We start from the raw sequence: 22665 nt of genomic DNA on the forward strand, positions 1-22665 counted from the left end.
ATGGCAGATAGCAAGTAAGATGGAAAAGTCCAAGGTGTAGCCCTGTGCAAAAGTCAAAGAGCAATGAAGACAAGAGAATTTTGTTACAGAAATAGGAATATTTCACCTACAGGTTTTGCCCTCATGTCATGCAATTCTATAAAGATACGCAAGAACATAAACATTGCTTTATTGAACCAAAGCAACAGTCCATCTGGCCAGAAATTCTGTCCTTGAAATTGGCCTCCAGCAGGTGCTTCTCGGAAAAGTGTAAACATGCCCTACTAGGATCAAACTTTCCTCTGCTGTAACCTCAGGGCACTAGGTAGTCACTTGTCCATAAAGGCTATAGCTCTCTCCACTCTTACTTGCTTGGCGTGGCTGTCCTGGCTGTTCTTGCGACCCGTGTTGCACCCTTGGACCCCATATTTGCAATTCTTCCTCTGTTAGGACAAGATATTTCCTATATCCTACAACTGTTTGAAAGTTGGCTGCCACTTCAGAAAATTGTTTGACTCACAAACACTCCTATGAGTGAGCAGAAAACCTTCAGAAATTATTTTTTTTCACGGGCCGAGTACTGAGCAGTAGTAGTAAGTAAGATCATCAGCTCATTTCACATAATCCTTGGAATTATTATGAGAAGCAGGTAATGGTTTTCTTCAGTACATTAAACAGGTGACTAAAAGATTTGCACTCCATTAACAGAGTAATACACAATAGCTTTCCGTGGAAGAACGTCTAATTTATATCTTTCCTGTTTTGCAAACCAAAACTTTAGAAAATGCTTTTCAAACTTCAGTTCTCTCTTTTAAGTTCTCATTTCTGTAATCTCTTCCTATCTCAGTGAGATAAATATTGGTCTGAAAAGCAGTGTTCAAGTAGCTAAATTGACAGAGGAGCAAAATTAAAAATTTGCTTCTTCCTTTAACTCTTATACACTCGTGATGGGGCTATCCATCAAGAGTGAGCTATCTCAGGATTGATCACAAGTCTGGCACAATGTAATTACTGAACCAGAAGCATTGTATTATATAGCATGAAATGAAATAGCAACTTTGCCTTCCACATTATGAACCAGTTGACTAATGATGGAGTGTTGCAATTAGAAAGTATGGAAGTAACAAGGCAAGGTATTCCACGGTCTGCTAATGTGTAGAATAAAACTACTGATAGTGTGAAGTAGGGAAATTAAAAACAGTAAAACTGTAACAGAAAATAACAATGGTATTCTTAATAAACTGCAAAAGGAGAGGATGGAAGTGTCCTCTAAAGTAGGTCAAGTTTAAAAGGATTATGTGCAGTGCATGAAAAGGGCTTCTTCTGGTGTTGTGTCAGTGGACCTATTTTTTTCTAATATGTTTTCTGATGGCTAAGAACTGTTGCATTCATTGGCATGGTAACTGTGACCTAGCATCGGGATATTTTGCTTTAAGAGACCAGGAAGGAAAAACGATGAGTTGGGGGCAAAAGCTGCTGCAGTCACATCGCCCAGCACTACACAAATGTCTAGATCACAGCATCGCTGCAAGATCATCGGGTGAGACCGAGCCAAAAGCACTGGTGGCCTAACTAGTGGTTTGAAAAAATCATTGTTTTGGTATAAATTAGCCAAAAAAAGAATGAAAGGAAATTATGAAGAGTAAGTTATGAAGTACTCTAAATTGCCCCAAGTCAGTACTGAAGGCATTCTTCCCTGCCTTCCTCCTCTTATTTGCCTGGAGCACACGTCTTCAAATGAGTTGATTATATGGAAACAAAAAAAGTTGGGCATTTATTTTAAAATGCAATCTTTTTTTTTTTTTTTTTTTTTTTGGCCTGGATTAAAATCTTTCTGTAGTCCTGATACCAGCTACAAACTTTCTGAGTCACTGATGCAAAACAAACCCGCTAACATATGGAGGAATCTGTCCCACATGTTTTATCTTAATGTTAGCTGCAAACTTCAACAGTGCCTGAGTGATGCAGGGATTTAGACTTCCAGTGAAACCCAGGTTTGTTGGAGGCCATAGTTGCTGCTGCTGCTCTCACACTGCTAGCTTTTAAAATCAGGTTTATGTGTTCATACACTTGCTGTGGACTACTCAAAGGCCCCTGGTTCTTGCTCTGGTTTCTGGATAGCATGGGTACTGCGTAATACAGCTCTTCACAAGCTGACAGCCTAATGCCAAGTTGGAGATTCATGAAAACAAATACACACTTGAAGTAAGCAGGTCCAGCCTTTCCCATGTCAGAGCATGGTGCCCACCAAGCCCCTTCTGCCATCTGCTGTCAGCAAGAGCTCTGTGGGTGAGCAGTCACAGCTGGGGCAGCAGCTTGTGCAGCTCTCCATTCAATGGGTGAGGTAGCCCTGGCGCTGGAAAAGCCCCCTGGTATAGGCATGCTACTGGAGGGTCTGCTTGTTCACCATTTTTAGCCTCTGGGAAGGAATATTGCCATAAAAAGCCTAACATTTAGACAAGCGATGGAAAAGATGAGTGAAAGGTAGAGTGCCAAGCCACAGCTTGTAGCATGGTCTGCTATTTGAACACCATAGGCAAAAATTTACAGCACGCTGTGTTATTGAGAACCAATCCCGGGACTGATCGTCTTTTTGCCTGTCCTGGGCTATGTGACTGCTCATGACCTTGGAGGGGCAGGTTTTCCAGTCTGGAAGTTCATGGGGTGCAGAAATACAGGAGATGGTACAAACCTGGTAGAGAAATGCTGAGCCGTGAAAGAGCTACTGGATGTTTTCAGAGGCGAGAAGCTGACTGGGGCACAGCCGAACTGGCACCTTGACAGGACTCCCTGTGCCACACACACGATGCTGAGCAGGAGCAGGGCTCCCAGTGCAAAATGGCTGAGCCCTGAGCCAAACAGCCATGCCGCCTCTTCCACGGCTTCCCAGGAACAGCCCTCCCCATCCACGGGGATGTGCTCGAATAACACACTGGAGCTGGCTGAGCCTAGGAAACAAATGCAGGTCAGAAAAGCAAAGGCAGCATCTTATGTAAGCACTGCGTAGCTAACGTATCTTTTCACAAGACAAAACTTCAAGGGAAGCCAGCCTGCAACCTGATGGCACGGAGAAATAGGAAAGACAAGCAGGAGAAGCAGTGTATACTCTTGTTGCTCCTGTTCATGGCATCGTGGGAAATATCGGTGGAGGACAGTATCTGTATCACTCTTCACATTTGCCAAACGTATTTTTAAAATTGCTGAACGATGGAGATCATACAGCTTCCCTGGACATCTAGTCCAGCCCTTCACATCCTGACCAGCCTTCTCCCTCATGGCTAGTCCAGGCAGCCACAGCTGCAATTTAGGCTTATTCTTCCTTGTCTCACTGGCAGTGGGCACAAAAAGCAGATAATTTCCTGCAGTTTTCACATATTTAAAGGCTGTTATGTCTCCCCTCAGTCCCTCTTTTCTTGACTAAGTAAACCCAGTTCTTTGATCCATTCCTTCTGGTTGGTGCTTTAATACCTGTCATTCTTCTTGCTCAAATTGGATGGGAAAAGAGAGAGCCTTACCTTTACTTCTCCACAGAAGGAAAAGGGGAGAATATATCACCATCAGGCCTCTCTGGAAAGTCAGTGGGAGTCAGACAGCGACCAGGGACTGTTGCTTTCTCACGTTCCATTTTAATACAGAGCCAAGTCAGTGTCATGCGAATGGATAGATATCAAAATTGAATAGAGAGCAAATCAGCGTCATGTGGAGGTATGGACATCAAAGTGAACAAGCACCCCAGAAATTTCTGGGCTAGATGAAGGCAGAGAAGTGCAAGACAGAAGGTGAAGCAGAGACTGGGAACATGCAAGGAGGCAGGGTGACAGCCTGGAGGAGAGTGGAGCAGGGAAAAACAGTCTTTTCCTGACCTCTGAGCAATGAGATAAGGGACACTTGAGCTGAGCTGGATCATGTTTCAAAGCGCTTTGAGCATGGGAGGAACAGGGTGCATGCTTGGGGTTACTAATTCTTCTAAGTCCTAAGTCAACAAGGGAGGAATGACAACCTGTGAGATGAGAACCTCCACAGGGCCTTAAGCAATCTTCTGTATTAAGTCTAGCTTTTGCCATTCATCAGATTGCAAGATTACATTTAACTCTAAAAAAAAGAAAAAGAAGGGAAAGGGAGAGGGAGGGGGAGGGGGAGAGGGAGAGGGAGGGGGAGAGGGAAAGGGAAAGGGAAAGGGAAAGGGAAAGGGAAAGGGAAAGGGAAAGGGAAAGGGAAAGGGAAAGGGAAAGGAAAAGGGAAAAGGGAAGGGAAAGGGAAAGGGAAAAGGAAAAAGAGAAAGAGAAAAAGGGAAAGGGAAAGAGGAAAGGGGAAAGGGAAAGGAGAACAGAAAACGAAAAGGAAAAAAAGAGAAAGAGAAAAAAGGAAAAAAGGAAAAAAGGAAAAGGAAAAGGAAAAGGAAAAGGAAAAGGAAAAGGAAAAGGAAAAAGGAAAAGGAAAAGGAAAAGGAAAAGGAAAAGGAAAAGGAAAAGGAAAAGGAAAAGGAAAAGGAAAAGGAAAAGGAAAAGAAAAAGGAAAAGAAAAAGGAAAAGGAAAAGGAAAAGGAAAAGGAAAAGAAAAAGAAAGAGAAAGAGAAAAAGAAAAAGAAAAAGAAAAAGAAAAAGAAAAAGAAAAAGAAAAAGAAAAAGAAAAAGAAAAAGAAAAAGAAAAAGAAAAAGAAAAAGAAAAAGAAAAAGAAAAAGAAAGAAAAAAAAGGAAAAGGAAAAGGACAATAAAAAAAAGGAAAAGGAAAAGGAAAAGGAAAAGGAAAAGGAAAAGGAAAAGGAAAAGGAAAAGGAAAAGGAAAAGGAAAAAAGAAAAAGTGAACACCATTGCATTTGGTGGCATTTTCTGACACCCTCTGGCTTAAATTCACTAATTGATTTCAGCAACAATAGGGAAAAATCAGTCTTTCCTCCTCCCTCTTCTCCCACCTATCACTTCTGTCAAGGCCCCTGATTGACATGGAGTAGGATTTTTGAGGGTATTTTTGTGTTTGTGAAATATCAGCCCTGGATCTGACTCCGTCTCCTTGGAACACTCCGTGCCTTTCTGAGGGGAGCTTCTGGGGGCGTGTGAGCTGGAGAGGCAGGTGATGTTGCTGATGCTCTTTTGTGGCAACTGCCTCAAAAGTTCTATGAAAAGGCAAAGAAATGTGAGTTATCAGCCTCTGCTCCCACTTGCAAGGGGGATTTTATCTGACAGATTTAGAAACTTCTTTTTGGGGGAGGGGAAAAAATATGTGAACATCATTCAGCTACATTTTGAAAGGGCACCTGACAGATTTTTGTCCATTTCAAGATGATGCATACATACAACATCCAGCCCTAGATTATCCAAATACCTCAAGCAGCAGCAGTGTTTTGGGCACTTTTACCACCAGGCAGCTGGCAAATAGCCTGATGTAACCAAGAGCCCTATGCTCTACTTGGGAAAGTTCACAGTTTTTGGATGGGTCCAATCAACTCCACAGGTAAACGTGTAGCCTCCTCGCCACGTCCTTAATCCAGGGCCCAGCACAGCCCAGCTGCCTCGCCGTGACTCACGCCAATGGGAAAATTGTGAAGTTGTGAGAAAAAGCTCAGAAAGTTTGTAGAGAAGAGGCAAGCAAGATAAGGTCTCTACAGACGGAGCTAGGGTTGTTGAGACAGATGTCAGTAGCACTTTGAGGATTTAAGGGGGGAAAAAATCTACCAACGTGGAAAGATTAAGAAATCCCAAAGTAAGAAAAGAAAAAAACCAACCCTCAGAAGACGGCAACTCAGCACCACCAGGGAGCTATGCTGGGGAGCCCTTCCTCTCCTGGGTGATGCCTGCCCGGCCAGCAAAGATGCCTCGAGGTAATGAGGCTACTAATGCTTAGTCTGATAGCTTTATTAAATCCTAACCATCTCTTCTTTGCCTTAATAAATAAATATTTTATACCTTGTGTATACATTGCCTGCAGCATCTCTTTATGCACAGTGAAAGTTGCTCAAAATGGCCCAGAAATAAGGCAGGATCCCTTACTCAAGGAAATGAAGTGGCCTTTGAATCTTACCGCGCTTTCTCAGGTGTGTCCTGTTGGGAGCGCGGCCGCTGTTTGTCCTGGGCTCTTCTTGGGGACCACATTTACAACCTTACCCTATCACCTTCTCTGGCTGTTGTTAGGGCACTGGTAAGTGTTAGCCAGTCTGTCTCCAAACTGCACGGTGAAAACACCTGGACGCACGCTGCTTCTCTCCATTAACGTCCTAGCCAGGCACAAATTGGTGGGACCCATCCCTAAGACAGCGAGAAACTCTCGGAGGTAGCCTTTAGTTTACCTTTGTTATTTGGCCTTCTGGCCCTAAAATTACTGACTAGAAAACCCTTCATGGAGGAGTGGACATGATGGCGTTTATGAAGGTCCCGGTGCACGCTCCTGCTGCAGCACAGGAAACCACATGCGTGCACGGAGCGCGCGAGCCTGCCGCCTTTCGCAGCGCCTGCAAAACTGCCTGCTGCACCTCAGGCCGTGCTTCGGCCCTCGCCTTCCCCGTTCATGCGTTCCCGTCAGAGTCCACAGAGCCGTGAGATCTGACATCGGTGCATCAGACCGAACCTTGAGAAAGCAGTTTGCAGTGACCACTGGCGATATTTCCAGCACTCTCTTTTATCTGTCGCCAGCTTCACCCGCCTTCCCTCTTGCTCAGTGTTTGATCTTCACACCTCTCCTTTTTCTTTCTCCAAATACTTGCCTCTTCCTCCGTACGTGCGTGGTTTGCACCTTGTCTTAAAACTCTTCCCAGTCTGGAAACGTCGCTTATCACTTTACAGTCACAGGCCCTCCTTTCAAGCAGGAGTCCAAAATCTCTCCCTCTCTAGCAGAGGAACTGAATTCACACGTATGTCCTGACTTTGGTGACATTTACATGGCCCAAATCTTGCCCTTAGGCTTTGCTGTCAGGATCCCAGGTTGGTAAATCAAGCAATTAAGGTTTAAGAGCTTGCAGATTAGTATTTAAAAAGGTGACATTTAAATTCAAATTACCACAAAATGACTGCAATTTTGGTATGAAAAAAGCAAGCTATAAAATTGAGGTATTAAACTCTGTAATTTTCTCTAAATTTTATGTTGAAACTGTATTTTCAGTGATTTATGACGATACTTAATTTCATCATTCAGTATTTTCCAAGAGGTTTTGTATAACCAAAGGATGCATCACTTCCCTAGGAGGCTGAGTAGTTGCTAGAAGAAATAATTGCTTGCATGCAGCTCTATTCACATTTGGAGAAGTGTTCAAATTTCTGAAATGATTCAGAATTCAGAAATGCTTCCGATTTATTTATTTATTTCCCCCCTCCCCCAGACCTTTAATGCTCTTGGGGCATAATTCCCAAGATGTCCAATGTGAAATACAAACCATTATCCTAATGGTGAAGTCATTCAACCGGCGTTGAGCATGAAGACAGAGGTGCCGGTACCAAGCAGCGGCCTAACTAACTGCTCCTTCCTGGCCAAGTACTTCTTACAGACAAGACCATAGGAAGGTTATCTGTCCGCGCTTGGTCCTTCTGGTCACTACCTCTTGCACGCCTGGCTATGTTGCCCCTTGTTCCTACTCACCCTGTTTGCCAGTCAGAATAGTTATCTGGAAAGTTGGTCACCTCAGGATACAGTGATCATGAAATCCAAGTTAGCCCACTCTCTGGGTAAATGCTCTATGCACCAGGCAATCCTGAAAAACTTCCTGAATTCTGTCTCTCTCTTGTTTTGAAAGGGAAAGATAAGTAATCTCTCAAAATCAAGACAAAATGGTAATGGGCACAGAAAGCTGTTTTTAATATAAATGTGGTTGATATGTATCAGGCAGCTGAAAATTTGCCACTTTATTTCAGTGTACTGGGTTTGTGCGGAAAGGTTTTGGTAGTGGAGGGGCTACAGGGGTGGCTTCTGTGAGAAGCTGCTGGAAGCTTCCCCTATGCCCGACAGAGCCAACGCCAGCCAGCTCCAAGATGGACCAGCCACTGGCCAAGGCCAAGCCCATCAGCGACGGTGGTAGCGCCTCTGGGATAACATATTTAAGAAGGGGAAAAAGTTTTCTGCACAACAGCAACTGCAGCTCGAGTGAGAATATGCGAGAGGAACTGCACACACCAAGGTCAGTGACGAAGGAGGGCAGGAGGAGCTCCAGGCACCGGAGCAGAGATTCCCCTGCAGCCTGGGGGGAAGACCACAGTGAGGCAGGCTGTCCCCCTGCAGCCCATGGAGGGTAACGGTGGAGCAGATATCCACCTGCAGCCCCTGGAGGACCCCACACCGGAGCAGGTGGATGTCCGAAGGAGGATCTGACCCCAGGGGAAGCCCGTGCTGGAGCAGGCTCCGGGCAGGACCTGTGGAGCCATGGAGAGAGGAGCCCAGGCTGGAGCAGGTTTGCTGGCAGGGCTTGTGACCCCACTGGAGCAGTCTGTTCCTGAAGGACTGCACCCCGTGGAAGGGACCCACATTGGAGCAGTCTGTGAAGAGCTGCAGCCCGTGAGAAGGACTCACGATGGAGAAGTTTGTGGAGGACTGTCTCCCGTGGGAGGGACCCCACGCTGGAGCAGGGGAAGAGTGCGAGGAGTCCTCCCCTGAGGAGGAAGGAGCGGCAGAGACAACATGTGATGAAGTGACCACAACCCCATTCCCCGTCCCCCTGCACCGCTGCGGGGCAGAAGGTAGAGAAAATCAAGAGTAAAGTTAAGCCCAGGAAGAAGGGCGGGGCAGGGAGAAGGTGTTTCAAGACTTGGTTTTATTTGTCATTATCCTGACTTTGATTGGCAAAAAATTAATTTCCCCAAGTTGCGTCTGTTTTGCCCATGACAGTAACTGGTGAGTGACCTCTCCCTGTCCTTATCTCGACCCACGAGCCTTTCGTTAGATTTTCTCTCCCCTGTCCAGCTGTGGAGGGGAGTGATAGCGCGGCTTTGGGGGGCACCTGGCGTCCAGCCCGCGTCCGTTCCTGCCCAGCTGGTTTGTGTCTCCTTCCTTTTGCCTTTCTCCAGTCAAGTGCTGGGTGGTTGAAGTCCGACTTTGAGACGCCTCATCTCTCCCATTTACTACACAGGGAGTACAGGCACCCGCAACTTTGGGGTGCTGCTGTGTTGAGTACCCAGGTTCCTCTTTGTACCTAGCCCTGCTTCTCTGTGAAGACACACAGTCTCAAGAGCAATTTCGGGTTGTAGTAGTCAAATTTATTTCCACTGTAGAAGCACACTTGTTTCAGTAATAAAAAAATAACATTTTCTTTGCAGAATAAAAGTAGTCCTGTAGTGGTATAAATATATTTACTTGCACAAGAATCCATGTAAGTCACTCAACCTATATTCCAATTTAGTATTCGCATAGTCCTAAGTTTCAAATGGAGTCAACAAAAGATAGTTACTTGCAGAAAGATGAGAAATGTGAAGTCTGGCTCAGGTGGGATTTAAACACATACAAAATAATAGAAAGCTTCCTTTTTTTTTTTTATTATTTTAAATGAATGCATTGCTTATGAAAAATACTGACAGCCTTCAGCACCGACCATTTCCCTTTGTCTAACTAAAACACACGATATGGCCTCGGCCATAGAAGCCTCTTCTGGCTGCCTCGCAGACGTGACCTCCGTGCTGGCCAGGCAGAACGAACATCAGGAGTGTCATGGTCAAGCTCAGTGCTCCTGAGTCTGTGCTCAGCCTCTGCGCCTCCACTCCCCAGGCTCCCCTCACCAGCTACTGTCTCTCAAGGAACAAACCAGGTCCAGCGATGTACTTCAGGGGGCCATCACAGACCCCTCGGACAGCAAGCCTGATCAATCAGTACGTCCCTGTGCTATACTAAGACGGGTGCTGTATTCCACACCGCATTATTAATGACCTGGTGCAACCAACAGTCCAGCTTATAGGAGGCATGGTTGATGTGTGACTTTAGCTAGTATGAACACTCCATGCAAAAGGAAGAATACTACTTTCTGCACCCCCATTCAGTTCAAGCCATGGAACAACCGTAAACACAACTGCAGTGAATTTAACTTGTACTTTAACTTTTAGATAATTCTTGAACTCTTTTTCCAGTTGCGGCGGTGGAAAAAAACAAAAAGGGGAAACTTAGTTTAACGAACCAATCGCATCGTGACTGTGTTATTGTGTTCTGTCTAACTTGTACTTATTTACTGCGCAGGCTAGCACCAGCACCATGCCTTCACAACGTACACTGATTATTCTGATCCTTCCTTACTGTTAGTACAGTGAAAAAAGCACAAGGTTCAGCCTTGCTTCTTCTCAATGTGTCTATGAGAGGAGGACACCAAACTAACACAACACAATACTGAAGACAAGAGAACGTAACACTTAGTTCTGATACACTGAAAAGCAATTTCACACATAAGCTCAGTTATGTAGGCACACAGACATATTGAGCACCATTCTTTTTTTCTTCCTTTTTTTTTTTTTTCCTTTTTCAGTTTAACATCAACATTCAACTCTGAACAGAAGAATGTTAAGCCTCTAGGACAGTTTCAGTATTAAGAAAAGAACTACCTCTATTTTACAAACATCAAAACACTAATGTTGATACTTCAGTCAAGGAGTTCACTGCAAGTGACCCTCTCGCTGAATTCGAAGGCGCTCCTTCTCCACCTGCAAGCGTTCCTTCTCAATCTGCAGCTTCTCTGACTCAAACTTCAGGAACTGCAGCCTCTCCTTCTCTAACTGCAAACGTTCTTTTTCAAGTTTTAACTTTTCAGTTTCTAGATCCAGAGGCTGTATGATGGGTTTCTCTGTTTGGGCGAGGTCATTTTCCAGGGCAGGTTTATCGGCATGCAGAGTCTCTAGCCTGAGTTTCTCCCATTCAATCTGAAGACGCTCCTTCTCAAGCTGAAGCCTCTCGCGCTCCAAGTCAACGTGCCGCAACCGTTCTTTCTCAATTTGCAGGCGCTCCTTCTCTACTTGCAGCCTTTCGGCCTCAATGTCTAGTCGCTGCTTCTCCAGCTCCACCTTCTGCTTCTCCAGATTTATAAGCAAGTGCGAATCTTCATAGGCGAGCCTAGCTTGAGCAGAGCTGAGATTTCCAAACTCTTCAATGTGGGGGAAGTCTGGTAGGTCATTTTCCTTTTTCGAATCCGGCAGAACGGATGACAAAATTTCTTCTTCTTCCTCAATAGGAAACTGCAGAGAGGAACGCAACAGACAAGAATTACATTCCAGTCTTTATGCCAGACTAAATCTATCACACACACCTTGACTGAAAAGAACATACTGGGCTTTTTCATCTTAAAAGCTACTCAGAACTGTTTAACTCACATGCTGTGAACTAACTGAGTTCTTGTCATTTTTATGAAACGGAGTGTATCATGATGCAATCTCTTCAGTCACATGCCACTGGTATAATACCAGATGAGAACTGCGAGGGTAACAGTTTTTTAGGTAGTCCTTGCAAGGAGCGGGCAGTTGGACTCAAGGATCCTTAGGGGTCCCTTCCAACTTGAGGTATTCTATGAACTATGCTAGATCAAAAGACTGTTTTCTACCATTACACATGCAGAGAAACACGTTTTATCTACCAATTAGTATCTGGCCATGAAAAACGCAAAATCAGCTTGTCGGCGGACATGCAAGAAGATACAGAAAATACTGCACGATAGATATTATAGAGCATTCAGAACCACTGAGAGAAAACTGGATCTAAAAAAAGCATATGTGGTTCTTACTTTTCATATAGCTGGGTGACTTCTGTGTAAGCCCCTAGGAATTTGTTGTGACTAATTCTTTATCAGAGCAGCTGGATCCATAGGCTATGTGGTACGTAAGCTAACCCATCCTTTGCTAACCTGAGGATTCCGCTTCTACAAAACATGTAACGCTGGTATTTTTCACATGCTCCTAACCCTTCAAACTGTATGAAGTGGGTCAATAAATAAGGACTTGTTTAACCCATTCTGTATTATTACATTTGCTGTAAAGCTATTTATGATGCAGATGACTAGGTGGTTAGGACAATTGCTCTGGGTGGACTGTAACAACTTGTGCAGAATTACAGCCCTTACGTGCTACAAATTCAGAGTACACAAGGGTAACTGTCTCCCACTAAGTACGCTGCAAAAGAAAGGCAAACTGAGGAAGAGAGGGGATCAGAAAATCTTAAGGCAACGAGAGCTGCTGCCAGTCCTCCAGCATTAGAGCAGACAGACACTGTTCTCAGCAGCTGTCAGACAGTAGGCTCACTACCATTTCACAGCTTACGTGGATTTCTTCCCAGCACACAGCTCAACTGAGCTAAGACAGGAGTTGCTTCCCCCGCCTTCCCCCCTCCAAAACAAAAACCCAACCCAAAACTGTCTGAGTAACCTTTTTTGAAGGGAGAACTAGACATCTGTACAGGTACAACAAAACTATCCAAACATTCGCCTTCTCTCCAGCTGGCTGCCTACCCCAGGGCAGTCACGGTACTACTAGGAGTAACAACTTGTCTACAGGACCCACAGCTGCTTGTCAAATTCACACTAAAATTCTCACAGACAGGAATGGCTGACTGACTTACTCAAGTAATGTTTTCATCTCCTCTGGGTTCGGTTTAAGAAATACAAACAGCATTCTGTTTCTTTCTGTACCTGCAGGTAACATATGCTTCCATTTGTTAAAAGAGGTGCATTTCTCTTCTCCGTTCAGCCAGCCAGCCAGCCAGCCTCAGTATTAAAATCACCAGTTTCCTTCAACAGCGTATTTGCGTTCTACTGACTAAACTAATTCTTACCTACGGCACATGCAAATGGAAAACAGATGTGCAAATACACATTCAAAGTTGAGGGATATCAATTTCATAACCAACATCCAAGACCTTACACACAGTTGCAAGTTGCTAGATTTGAATCCCATCTCTCTGAAACCTATTTGTTCCTACAGCTTCTTCAGTTCACACATTCAGAAAAAACAGAAACAGATGCTAGGAAGAAACACAGCAAAAAGCCTTATGCTGAAACAAAACGAAAGCCATATTGCATATAGCTAATGTACGTCAGTCACTCACTTCAAAATTCTGCGGATCCTCCTCTTCCTCTTCTACTTTGATTTCTGTTAAAGATCCACCGGCTTCTCTGAAGTCAGTGATATTCTGCCATTCAAAACTAGATTCAATTGCAAATCCCATTTTCTCATCCATGTCTTCATTGAGAGAGTCATCTAAATTGGATGAAGGAAGGTGAAACCCAGCACCTACTACTTTGATGTTTGCATTCAGACGTTTTCTCTTCATGAGTGCTCTCCAGTCAAGGTATCGCCTTTTCACTTCTGTCCCTGTTCTTTGCTCTCCTTCACCTACAGCATTTACACACTCTGCTATTTCCTCCCAAGCTTTCCGTTTCATCTCATTAATTGTTGTATTAAGTTGCTTTGAAAAGAGTACTTCTCTCCTTTTTCTGATTTCCTTAAGGAGAGTTTGAGTTTCCTGAACACTAAAATTGCTTTTTCTTTTTCTTTTTAATTGTTTCATTTTTTCCAGCTTTAACCTAATAATTTCACCACAGCAGACTACAGAGACGATCTGACACTAATCGGTTATTAACAGAAATTTAAAAGCCAATGAAAGCAGAGCTCAGTTCTCGTGAAGTGAATTTTCTCTTCACTTTGTAGTAGTTTCCTATTTGTCAGGCTTCCTAAGAGAAAAAAAGCAAACAACATAAATCTCCAACGTATACACTGCATATTTTCATTTAACGAACTTGATTCCTAAGTCATCATTTAAGGAACGCGTATTTTGAACTGATCATTCACTCAACAGAAGAAAACCATTTTGATACACTCTCAATATAAAGTAGCTACAGATACCTTCTCTAATCTCATATGAATTATAAATCCATTAATATATCCATGTCACAAACCACTGAGTCGATATTTCCATTACAAAAATACAGCTATTTTCCTTCAACTCTTACAGTTTTGCCAGTCACAATGTGCTTAAGGCTGAAATTTGACATACACATTCAATTATTTTCAAAAGAAGCTAAAATTGTTATATCATTACTTCAAAAACATGAAATGCTTAGGGGACTGAAATTTCTGAGACATTTTACATGAGACACCATTTCCAGAAAAGAAAAAAAAGGTAGATTAATATGAGAAGTTAAAGAGGTTTTAACAGCACACAGATTTAGGAAGAATCCATTACACGCCCATGGTAAAGCCCTCCTCTATCCGTCCCACACTGCAAAACACCTCAAGTCAGATGGGATGACAAGTTGAAAGCATGTCCAGTCCTCTACCCTCAGCAATAGCTGGTCCTGGGCCTGATGCTGAAAAGAAAGCTAAGCCCCATAACACACCTGACAGAATGCACGCAACTCTACAGAACGGGCAAAGTCTGAGCGGGAGAAACAGAGGACAATTAATGCAGTGATGAGTGTATCATAGACCATGTTACCCAAAAAAAAAAAAAAAAAAAAAAAGAAAGAATTGAAAGCACGGTCTGAGAATGAAAAAGGTTCGTGGTCAGACTGCTGGGTAATGGTCCAACTTAAGACTTATTTTGACCTTTCTTTTGTACCACGTTACCTACCACTTTAGGCAGGTTTAAAAGGCTTTACACCAAGTAGGCCAACAATTCACTACACAGTACTTACACTTTCAAGCTGTTACGTTTGTTCACTAGTTATCTAGTATGGAATTTTGTCCACCTGAAGCAAATGGCTCACAGATTACATATTTGATTGCTACTGACTAATGGACTGAATCCTTAAATAACCCCCCGCCAGGATTCTTAAAGTCCAAGTTTTTTTTTCTCCTGTTATTCTCCTAAACTTGTTTAAAACATACACATCAGCACCTTACATCAAAACTCTCCATGTGGGGGATAATACACAGAATAGCTTAGACATCATTCTTCATTTCCTCTGTGCTACTGACTGTAAATAAGTGGTTCACTTACAAAGTTTTCCGTATCAAGCAGCATTCTTTCATACCCCACACGTAAGCATGCTGGACTCAAATATTTTGTAAAACTTTGCATTTAGGTAACTGCTTTACTGCTTTTCCTCCTTAAAATATTGCCCTCGCTGTGAATCCATTTACTTCCGATGGTTACTAGGCGAGCAAATACACAAAACCGAGTCCCAAGAAGAAATCAACTGCATAAAGCACGGGCGTGTATCAGCACGGACCACTCTGCACTGCTCCCGTGCAGCTACCAGCACTTCTGGCTCCTCAGTCTCAAGCTGGACGCTGCATGTTGCTGCTTAAGATGTGTGGAACTTCCTGCCCTTCTGAAAATAAAATACTGATTGGTTTCTGAGAAAAGGGAATTATTTAAAAAAAAAAAATATATATAACCTACTGCTTTAATGTAGACCCTTAACTTGACATAACCAGTACTAAAATAGGAAAAACGCTGCAGTTTGAAAACTCAGATCTATACCACAACACAGCACCAGATCTGCTAGAATTACACAAAATTTCTCTGAGACCTTTTATCTGATCTTTTAGCGTCTCCTTAACCTTCATTATTATAAGTTTACCAAGAAAAGATACTTGGGCTTTCAAGGTAGCAGCATCATATTGACTTGTCTGGCAGAAAATCAATTTATCTGGCACTTGCTGTGGTTTTCAAACGCAAATTATACCGCTGGTGCTTTTCTGTTATTATGGCAACTGACTTTCTTGACCTCTGTATCAAATTCTAAGTTTACCTTGTGTAAGTTTGGTTTGGTTTTTTTTTTTAACTGTTAAAAACTGACCAAGCAGAATTCTTTGGAAAAGCTACCTGCACACAGAACGCATTAAGAGCGCTTTTAGAAGCTTCTCTGTTAATAATGCAATTATTCCGGACTGATAAAGATACAGATTAAGCTGTGATTCCTGGTTACTGAGGAATGACCAAGTACCCATATCTTCAGGCTGGCTTTAGAAACAGACACATTTGCACTTACGTGTTCTCAGGGTGGGGAGTGCATGTGAAAGATTCAGAGGTATCCATTTTGAATTGGTCTTCCAGAAGGTAAAGGGAATTACACAGAGTCTTTATACACTACATAAGTTCCACAAGAATTGTAGCAGTTCTGACTTGTCACTACCAAGACACCGAACCTCTATTTATAAGGTCACACTTATTTTTATTGAAATCAGTAAGATTTCACATGTTTTATTTTAAGCATGTACTTAAGTGAACATTCAAGTACTTTGCCAACTACGGAAAAATGGGTTAGACTTTCCCAAGTACTTGCCAATTGGATAGGTCAAACTCTTGAAAGTACTAGTAGATACTTAATTGTCTCTTGAAGTACCTAAATATCAGACTTTTGCTGAATCACAGCCGCTTTTGTCTCAAGACATGCGCTGGCTAAGTCCTTTACTTAGCCCCAGCTGGAATGAACAAGGTTCTGGTCATTCCCCAGTACCAGGGAACCACAGGATTTGAGAGACTCATATGGCATCTCTATTTACCCTGGCCCTCCCTAAATTTCTCAGTGCTAGCACAGCAGGATAAAGTGGGCACAATCACAGGAAAACAACAACAACAAAAAAAGGGATTTCAAATCAAATTTTCTCCAACATCATTTTCTAACTATAATTCTACACGAATGCGGTAGACAGTCAGCCAAGCTTTCATCATGGCTCCAAGAGAAGGTCACGAGTCAAAACACACAAATGTCGGGTTACCTGTGGGTCAGTCCCACTGCTCCTTGCGCAGGTGTTGTGCATCGCCTGTCTGATCTCCTCAGCCACTCTTTGTGAAGTGCCTAATCTTGGGTTTGGATTTTATGCCATGAGTCAAGCCCATAACCTTTCAGGATTATACTACTACCTTGGAAACTACTGGCATTCAGTTCCTTTATTATGTAAAGTTTTCTTTTAGACTTTTTTTTTTTGTGTCTGATACAAGCCCCTGAATTTCCCAGTAAAAGAGCAGCAAAGCTTACCTATTTTAAAACTCATGACTATTAACTTCCAATTGGTAAGTACATCTTACCTGTTCTAACTCTTTCCTTTTTGAAAGCGTATTGCCTCATTAAAGACAATTCCCTTCTTATTAATATAAACGGGTGTTAATGAATTGTCTTAACAGCATATCGACTTCCAGAGTTACATCAGCCCCACTGTGGGACTGTTCATCTTTCTGATATATTAACTAAAAAGCATTATTATCTAACTAAAGCTGAGGTTTGGGATATTCTGTTTTCTGACATTGCTAGATGGTCTCCAGGATATTACTTTTTCATGCAGAAAAATGAACCGTTACATGCTCAAGGTGCGTAAGGGACAGGAACGGTAATAAGCTAGGATTTGTACACATTCTAGATAGTTACATAAAAAGAACCCCAAACCTATCACCGTTTTGAAAGGCATGACTTAAAAAAACATAGAGCGTGTTTAAGTTTTGCTTTGATATTAAGTCTAAAGCATGAAATGCATAGATTTTGAAAAAAACTGTATGTAGACATGACAGTTTTTCTGAAATCAGCACTGTAACTGCTCACATTTTAGTGTCCTTTGCAGAGGATTCCACAGCAAATAATATTTGCTGAGTGTGCCAGTTGGGAAGATGGGCAGTTCACTCAGAAGCAGCATGTGGAGATAAGAGCAGAGGTGGGGGGAAAAAAAAAAAAAAAATCTTTTGGTCAGATCAAGCCACTTACACCACTATGAAGGTAAGAGAAGACATCTGCAAGAAAAAAATTCCTTCTCAACTATACAACCAAAAGTACTTCTGGCACTTGACCAAAGACATCAGTCACCTGACAAGGAACAGCTGCAGTCTGGTCAAGTGACAGAGATCCCTGGGAAACAACAGAGGATGCAAACAGCCCATTACACGACCAGTCACGCCCCCATCATACTGCATGGTGCTAGCTGCAAATGCAAAATGCGTATTTTCACAGTTTGGGTAGAAATGCAAAATGCTGGCTAGAAAAAAAGAAACAATTCCAGTCACACGGTAACAGAAAGCTTTCAAGGGTCTTCCAGGAAAGATGGCAACATGGAGCTATGAGTCTGACGCAGCCCTGTCAGGCCAGAAGGAACGTGGGGTCAAGAAAGTCCCCATCACTGGACTAAAGAAACACAAACTATTTGCCAGAGTTGAAACAAAACAAGTATTGCAAAACTAAACTGAACATCCCATAAACACACAGAACACAGATACACTGAATAACTTCGACATACTTAATGACAAAGGCATCCCCATTCTGCCTCTGTGTCTCCCCTGCTCACATATTGTTGTGGGAACACGTGTTGGACCAACAAAACAAACAAAAACCACAAAACAAGCAAGCCAACAAAAACCATCCAGGACTGAAGGACTGTTGCTAGCATTGAACTTGAATTATTCTCTACAAAAATCATTACTTTTTTTTCTTAAGTTTGATGCCTTGATGGTTTGCCTTTTTTTAAAAGGCTTTCAGAGTTTATGACTGAAGGAAAAAATACCTTTAAATCAGGAGGATCTGCTACGTATATTTTTTTAAAATAAAATTTGAGAGTTTGATGATCTTTGCATGATACTAAAGCCTAGGGCTTTCCAGAAAACTTTGCATGTGATTCCTAACGGATGGCTATGTTGGCTTAGAACAACTTCTGCTTTTGTCCTGAGAGGCTTTAGCACAGGAGGACCCGGGTGCTGCTGGACACAGGTCACCGAATGGGCAGTCCTCCCCGCAAGGAGCTTGCGGTTTCAGCACCTGAAACGGCAAGGGCTAAAGGGAGCCAACAGCACCTACAAGGGTAACTGAGGGCGGCGGAGGGGCGGCACCCAGGATGGGAAGCAGCCGCGGCCTCAGGCCGTTGGCTCCACAGATTCATCAGCCGAAAGCTCCCCAGCCCCCGAAACCGCCGCGGCCGCGAGCGGCAGCACGGCTCCCCGCCGCGCCGGCCGCGCCTTTGGCGGCGCGAAGGCAGGCCCGGCCCCCAGCTCCGCACCGGCCCAGCCAGCGACCTCGCCGCCGGGCGGCGGGGCGGGCCCGGGCCCGCCAGGAGGCGCACGGAGCCCTGCGGGAGGCCGAGGAAGGCAACAAAGGAGGCGAGGGCAGGGCCGGCGGCCCCGGCCGGCGCCTCCCCGAGCCCCGCCGGGCTGAGCCCCGGGCAGCAGCTGGGCCCGCGGCCCCCACCCGCGCCGCAGGCCGGCAGCCCCCCGGTAAGTGGCCCGCAGGCGGGCCGGCGGGGCCCCGCGGCTCTCCCGGGAGGAAGAGGACGGCCTCCCCGCCGGGCCGCCGAGGAGGACGGCGGCAACCGCCTCACCGCCCTCAGGAGCCGGGGCTCCGCAGCTCCCCCCTCAAAGGGGCCGGGGGCCGCCTGCACCCCGCGCGGGCAGCAGCCCCACGGCGGAAGCGGCTGCCTCGGGCCCGCTCCCCTGCCCGCCCCGCCCGGGTCCCCGGGGAGCCGCGCCAACTGCTCACCTGCGCCCAGCTCTCCCCTCCGGGTCGCCGGCCCTTTAACAACCGCCGCCCTCCCATTGGCCGAGCTGCGTGCCTGTCAGTCCTTCCCGCACGCCTATTGGCGGGCCACGGCCGCCGCTGCTCCTCCGCCCCGCCCCCTCGCCGCCCTGACGCGCCCGGCGGCCCGGAGTCCCCCACGTACGCTCGGAGCGCGGCAACAACTCGCCCGGCGGGGCCGCCGCCGTGCGCAGCCCCCGGGCCCCATTGGCTACAGTCGCTGCTTGTCTTCCCGCTGCCACCGATGATTGGCTAGTGGCTGTCAAGGCCCGCCTCTCCCTTCAAGGGGCTTCCCGCGGCGGGCATCTCACCGGGTCGTGGAGGAGCCGCACGGGGCGGCCCCGGCGCCGCCGTCCCGGCTGCTTTGTCTGCGGGGGCGGCGGGAGAGGCGGGAGAGGGCTGGCGCCTCTCTGCGGCGGTCTGGAAGGGGGCGGGGGGCTCGGGCGCGCCTCCCCCCGGTGCGCCGCGCGAGCGCAGGCCCAGGCGGAGGGTGCGGGCTCCCGCCGCGGGCGTTGCCGCGGCCGCGTAGGGGCAGCCGCGGAGCAGCAGGCAGGCGGGTTGTGGTGGCAGAGCTACGGCATCGCCACGGGCATTTCCTCCTAAACGGTGTGGTGTGAGTGTGTTGCGGGTTTTGTGGTTAAAATAGTGAAATAACATTTGTGGAGATACTGCTATAAAAAAGTAATTATCTTCTGGGAAGTGCTGCTTATGTAAGCCACCACGTCATTACTGTAGGTGAATATACATGCAAAACACTTTTGCGGAGCTTTCTGTTCTGGGGCTCTTCCTTTTTGTCTCCGCAGCCCCACGGGCAGTGTCGGGCACTTGCTCTTTGGGTTGCATCCTGTTGCCGTGGTAACGTGACCCTTGTGCAGGCTTAAGGCACTACTTGCAGGTAGAGAATTAAAAACATTTTTTTGCTGAAGTTTGCTACCTCTGTTCTGCCTAACCTGATGCACGTATGTATTATTTTATATATTTATTAACAATTACTTGCTCAATCCTTTCAAATCCAAGTTCTGGGCTGTATTGGACTTAAGCAGTTTCACTGGACAGATAGGTTATTTGATTCATACAGCTTCTAGTAATCATAATTGTGATGATGAAACTACAAATCTCCTTGAAAATGGTATTTTCCAGTGTCAGTCCACAATTCTGGCAGTGAACCTCCTGAAAATACTTACAGAAACTAAATGGGAAAGGCTATGAATTTACGGGCTTACTTACAGATGATGATATTTAGCTGCCATACTTGCCCATTGTGTACTGAGTGTCATAAAAATTTGAAAAGGAAAATAGTAAGGAGCAGGGTAGCAAGACCATGCCACATTGTTGGCCATGTATTATACAGGGGTATTTGTTAGCAAGGCCTAGGTTTGAACTAGGCTTCGATTTACATTATTACAAGTATTTTGACAGTGCTCAGAAATAAGATGCAAGTGTGCCCTAAAGGTCTTGCAAGGTAGTTCAAACTAGGTTCAGGTGCAAGTAGGTGGAAAGATGATAGTGAAAGTCTGAACCTGCATTAGCAGTCTGAACCTTTGCCAGTCTGCAAAAATAATTAGTGCTAATTATACCTCATTGAGTATACTTCTTTTGTTGTGAAGCACAAAAACACTAAATGTGATTAGTGTCCATTAGAATAATTTGAACTAGGAAGCATATGATTTCCAAGGGTACCTTTGCACATAATTCTGAATAGCTCTACTTTCTCCCCCGTTGTTATTCCGCTATTACAGAGGCTATTGATCACAGGTTAAAAATCTTGGTATATACCAGCTTCCTCCAACAAAAATCCTTGGACCTCCTTCATTCACGTGAACTGTCTTGAATTCACATGTAATGTATGTGTAGTGTATTCACGAAATCCAGGCTCTGCTTCCTTCCTTTTGATCACAATCACAAAAGCCTCACCATATGGTCTACTTCAGACACAAACTCTGCAAGTCCATGGTGAATTTTCTGGATCTGTAGTACGTACCTATGCAATTTCCTTCTGATTGTGCACAGGGTTACACAACTATGGCTCTCAAATTTGGTCTGTGAATCTCTGCGTTGTTCAACATAAGCTTTTAACATTGTGAACGCCGTTGGAATGCTTTGTACATGTCTCCAAATAGCTTTTGCTAGCAGTGGGGCAAAGGCCTTGGAGTGCTGGAAGGTTAATTTTTATTGCTGTAACTCTATTTTATCTATACAGAGGTTTGGATGTCATAGAATTTTAAATTCTGGAAGAATACAAGACAACACAGGGCTCCCTCACTTTGCATTAATGCCATTTCTGTACCCTTTGCACACAAATTTTAGCCTAAGTAGCTTATATCTCCTTTTCTTTAAAGACACTTCTAAGTAGTATGGAAGCCCATTTCAGTCAAAGTAAATACCTAATCATTTGCAATACTTAAACTGTTAACCCCCCCGTATATCAATCTGAGCTAGTTGGACTTAATAAAAAAAAGATACCAATTTAAGTAAGTACTTTACAATTGTAAACTTACAACTTTTCAGCAGACTAAATCAAATTTAGTGTGGGAGCAGAAAACTGATATACAAAGGATATACAAATACAAGGTCCAAGGATACTTAAAAAAATGCCTTTCACTGCAGTTTTCATGCATGCTAACTGCATTCTTGGTTATAATCTAACATTAAAAATGTTCTCCAGTTGAAAAAGGAAAGAAAAATAAGTAGTTGACCTCATTAGAAACACTGTAGATTCTCTGTATTTTGAAACTCACTGAAAAAAATCAGACCCGAGAAGGATTCAGTTGCTCAGTGCTTTTATTTCACAGAAGAATGAACATCTCGGCAAACATGTAGTATCATACTTTCCACATATCAGCAGAGCCCAGGCAGCAGCAAAATGTTACTGATCTCTATGCTTTATTGGACGTTAGAAGGGAAAATATGTAAATTGAGCATAATGTTCAGCTATAAATATTGTCAAATATGTCCCTGCTTTCAGTCTGGTTTAATTAAAATAGATCTTGTGCTGCCTCCTGTTGGTCACCTACAAACAGAAACATCTAAAATTAGACTCCACATTACGAACTGCAGACAGCACATTCCATATAGCCTATACGTTACCTACTACTAATCAGAGGAGGTATACAGCTTTCTTCATGGAGTAATACCAGAAATAAATTGGACCCAGTAAATCTACTCCATTTTGTAAATATCATGAATTTTTAACAGCGGTAAACTGACTTACTACAAATGTATTTAGAATATAGAAAATAAATTCATTAGTACATAAATAATAATCATCAGGTCTGTGCAAACGTAATCAATATAAACACCTGAATAATTGATA

General features: G+C 44.3%; 1 protein-coding gene across 2 annotated transcripts; it reads right to left on the minus strand.

The window, feature by feature from the left end:
• Positions 1-9165: 9165 nt before the first annotated feature.
• Positions 9166-19373, minus strand: MSANTD4 (Myb/SANT DNA binding domain containing 4 with coiled-coils). Of its 2 annotated transcripts, none has more exons than XM_082330860.1 (3): positions 19317-19373; positions 12965-13589; positions 9166-11106 (listed from the first exon to the last, which is right to left on the minus strand). In XM_082330860.1, the coding sequence occupies exons 2-3, from the start codon at positions 13424-13426 to the stop codon at positions 10531-10533; spliced, it is 1038 nt and encodes a 345-aa protein (XP_082186986.1). In that variant the 5' UTR covers positions 13427-13589; positions 19317-19373; the 3' UTR covers positions 9166-10530. The 2 variants fall into 2 exon arrangements, with proteins under 2 accessions (XP_082186986.1, XP_082186987.1); XM_082330861.1 differs by lacking the exon at positions 19317-19373 and adding an exon at positions 16585-16618.
• Between the last annotated feature and the right edge of the window lie 3292 nt (positions 19374-22665).

The sequence above is a fragment of the Platalea leucorodia genome (assembly GCF_965183815.1).
Source record: "Platalea leucorodia genome assembly, chromosome: 2".
Lineage (NCBI taxonomy): Eukaryota > Metazoa > Chordata > Aves > Pelecaniformes > Threskiornithidae > Platalea > Platalea leucorodia.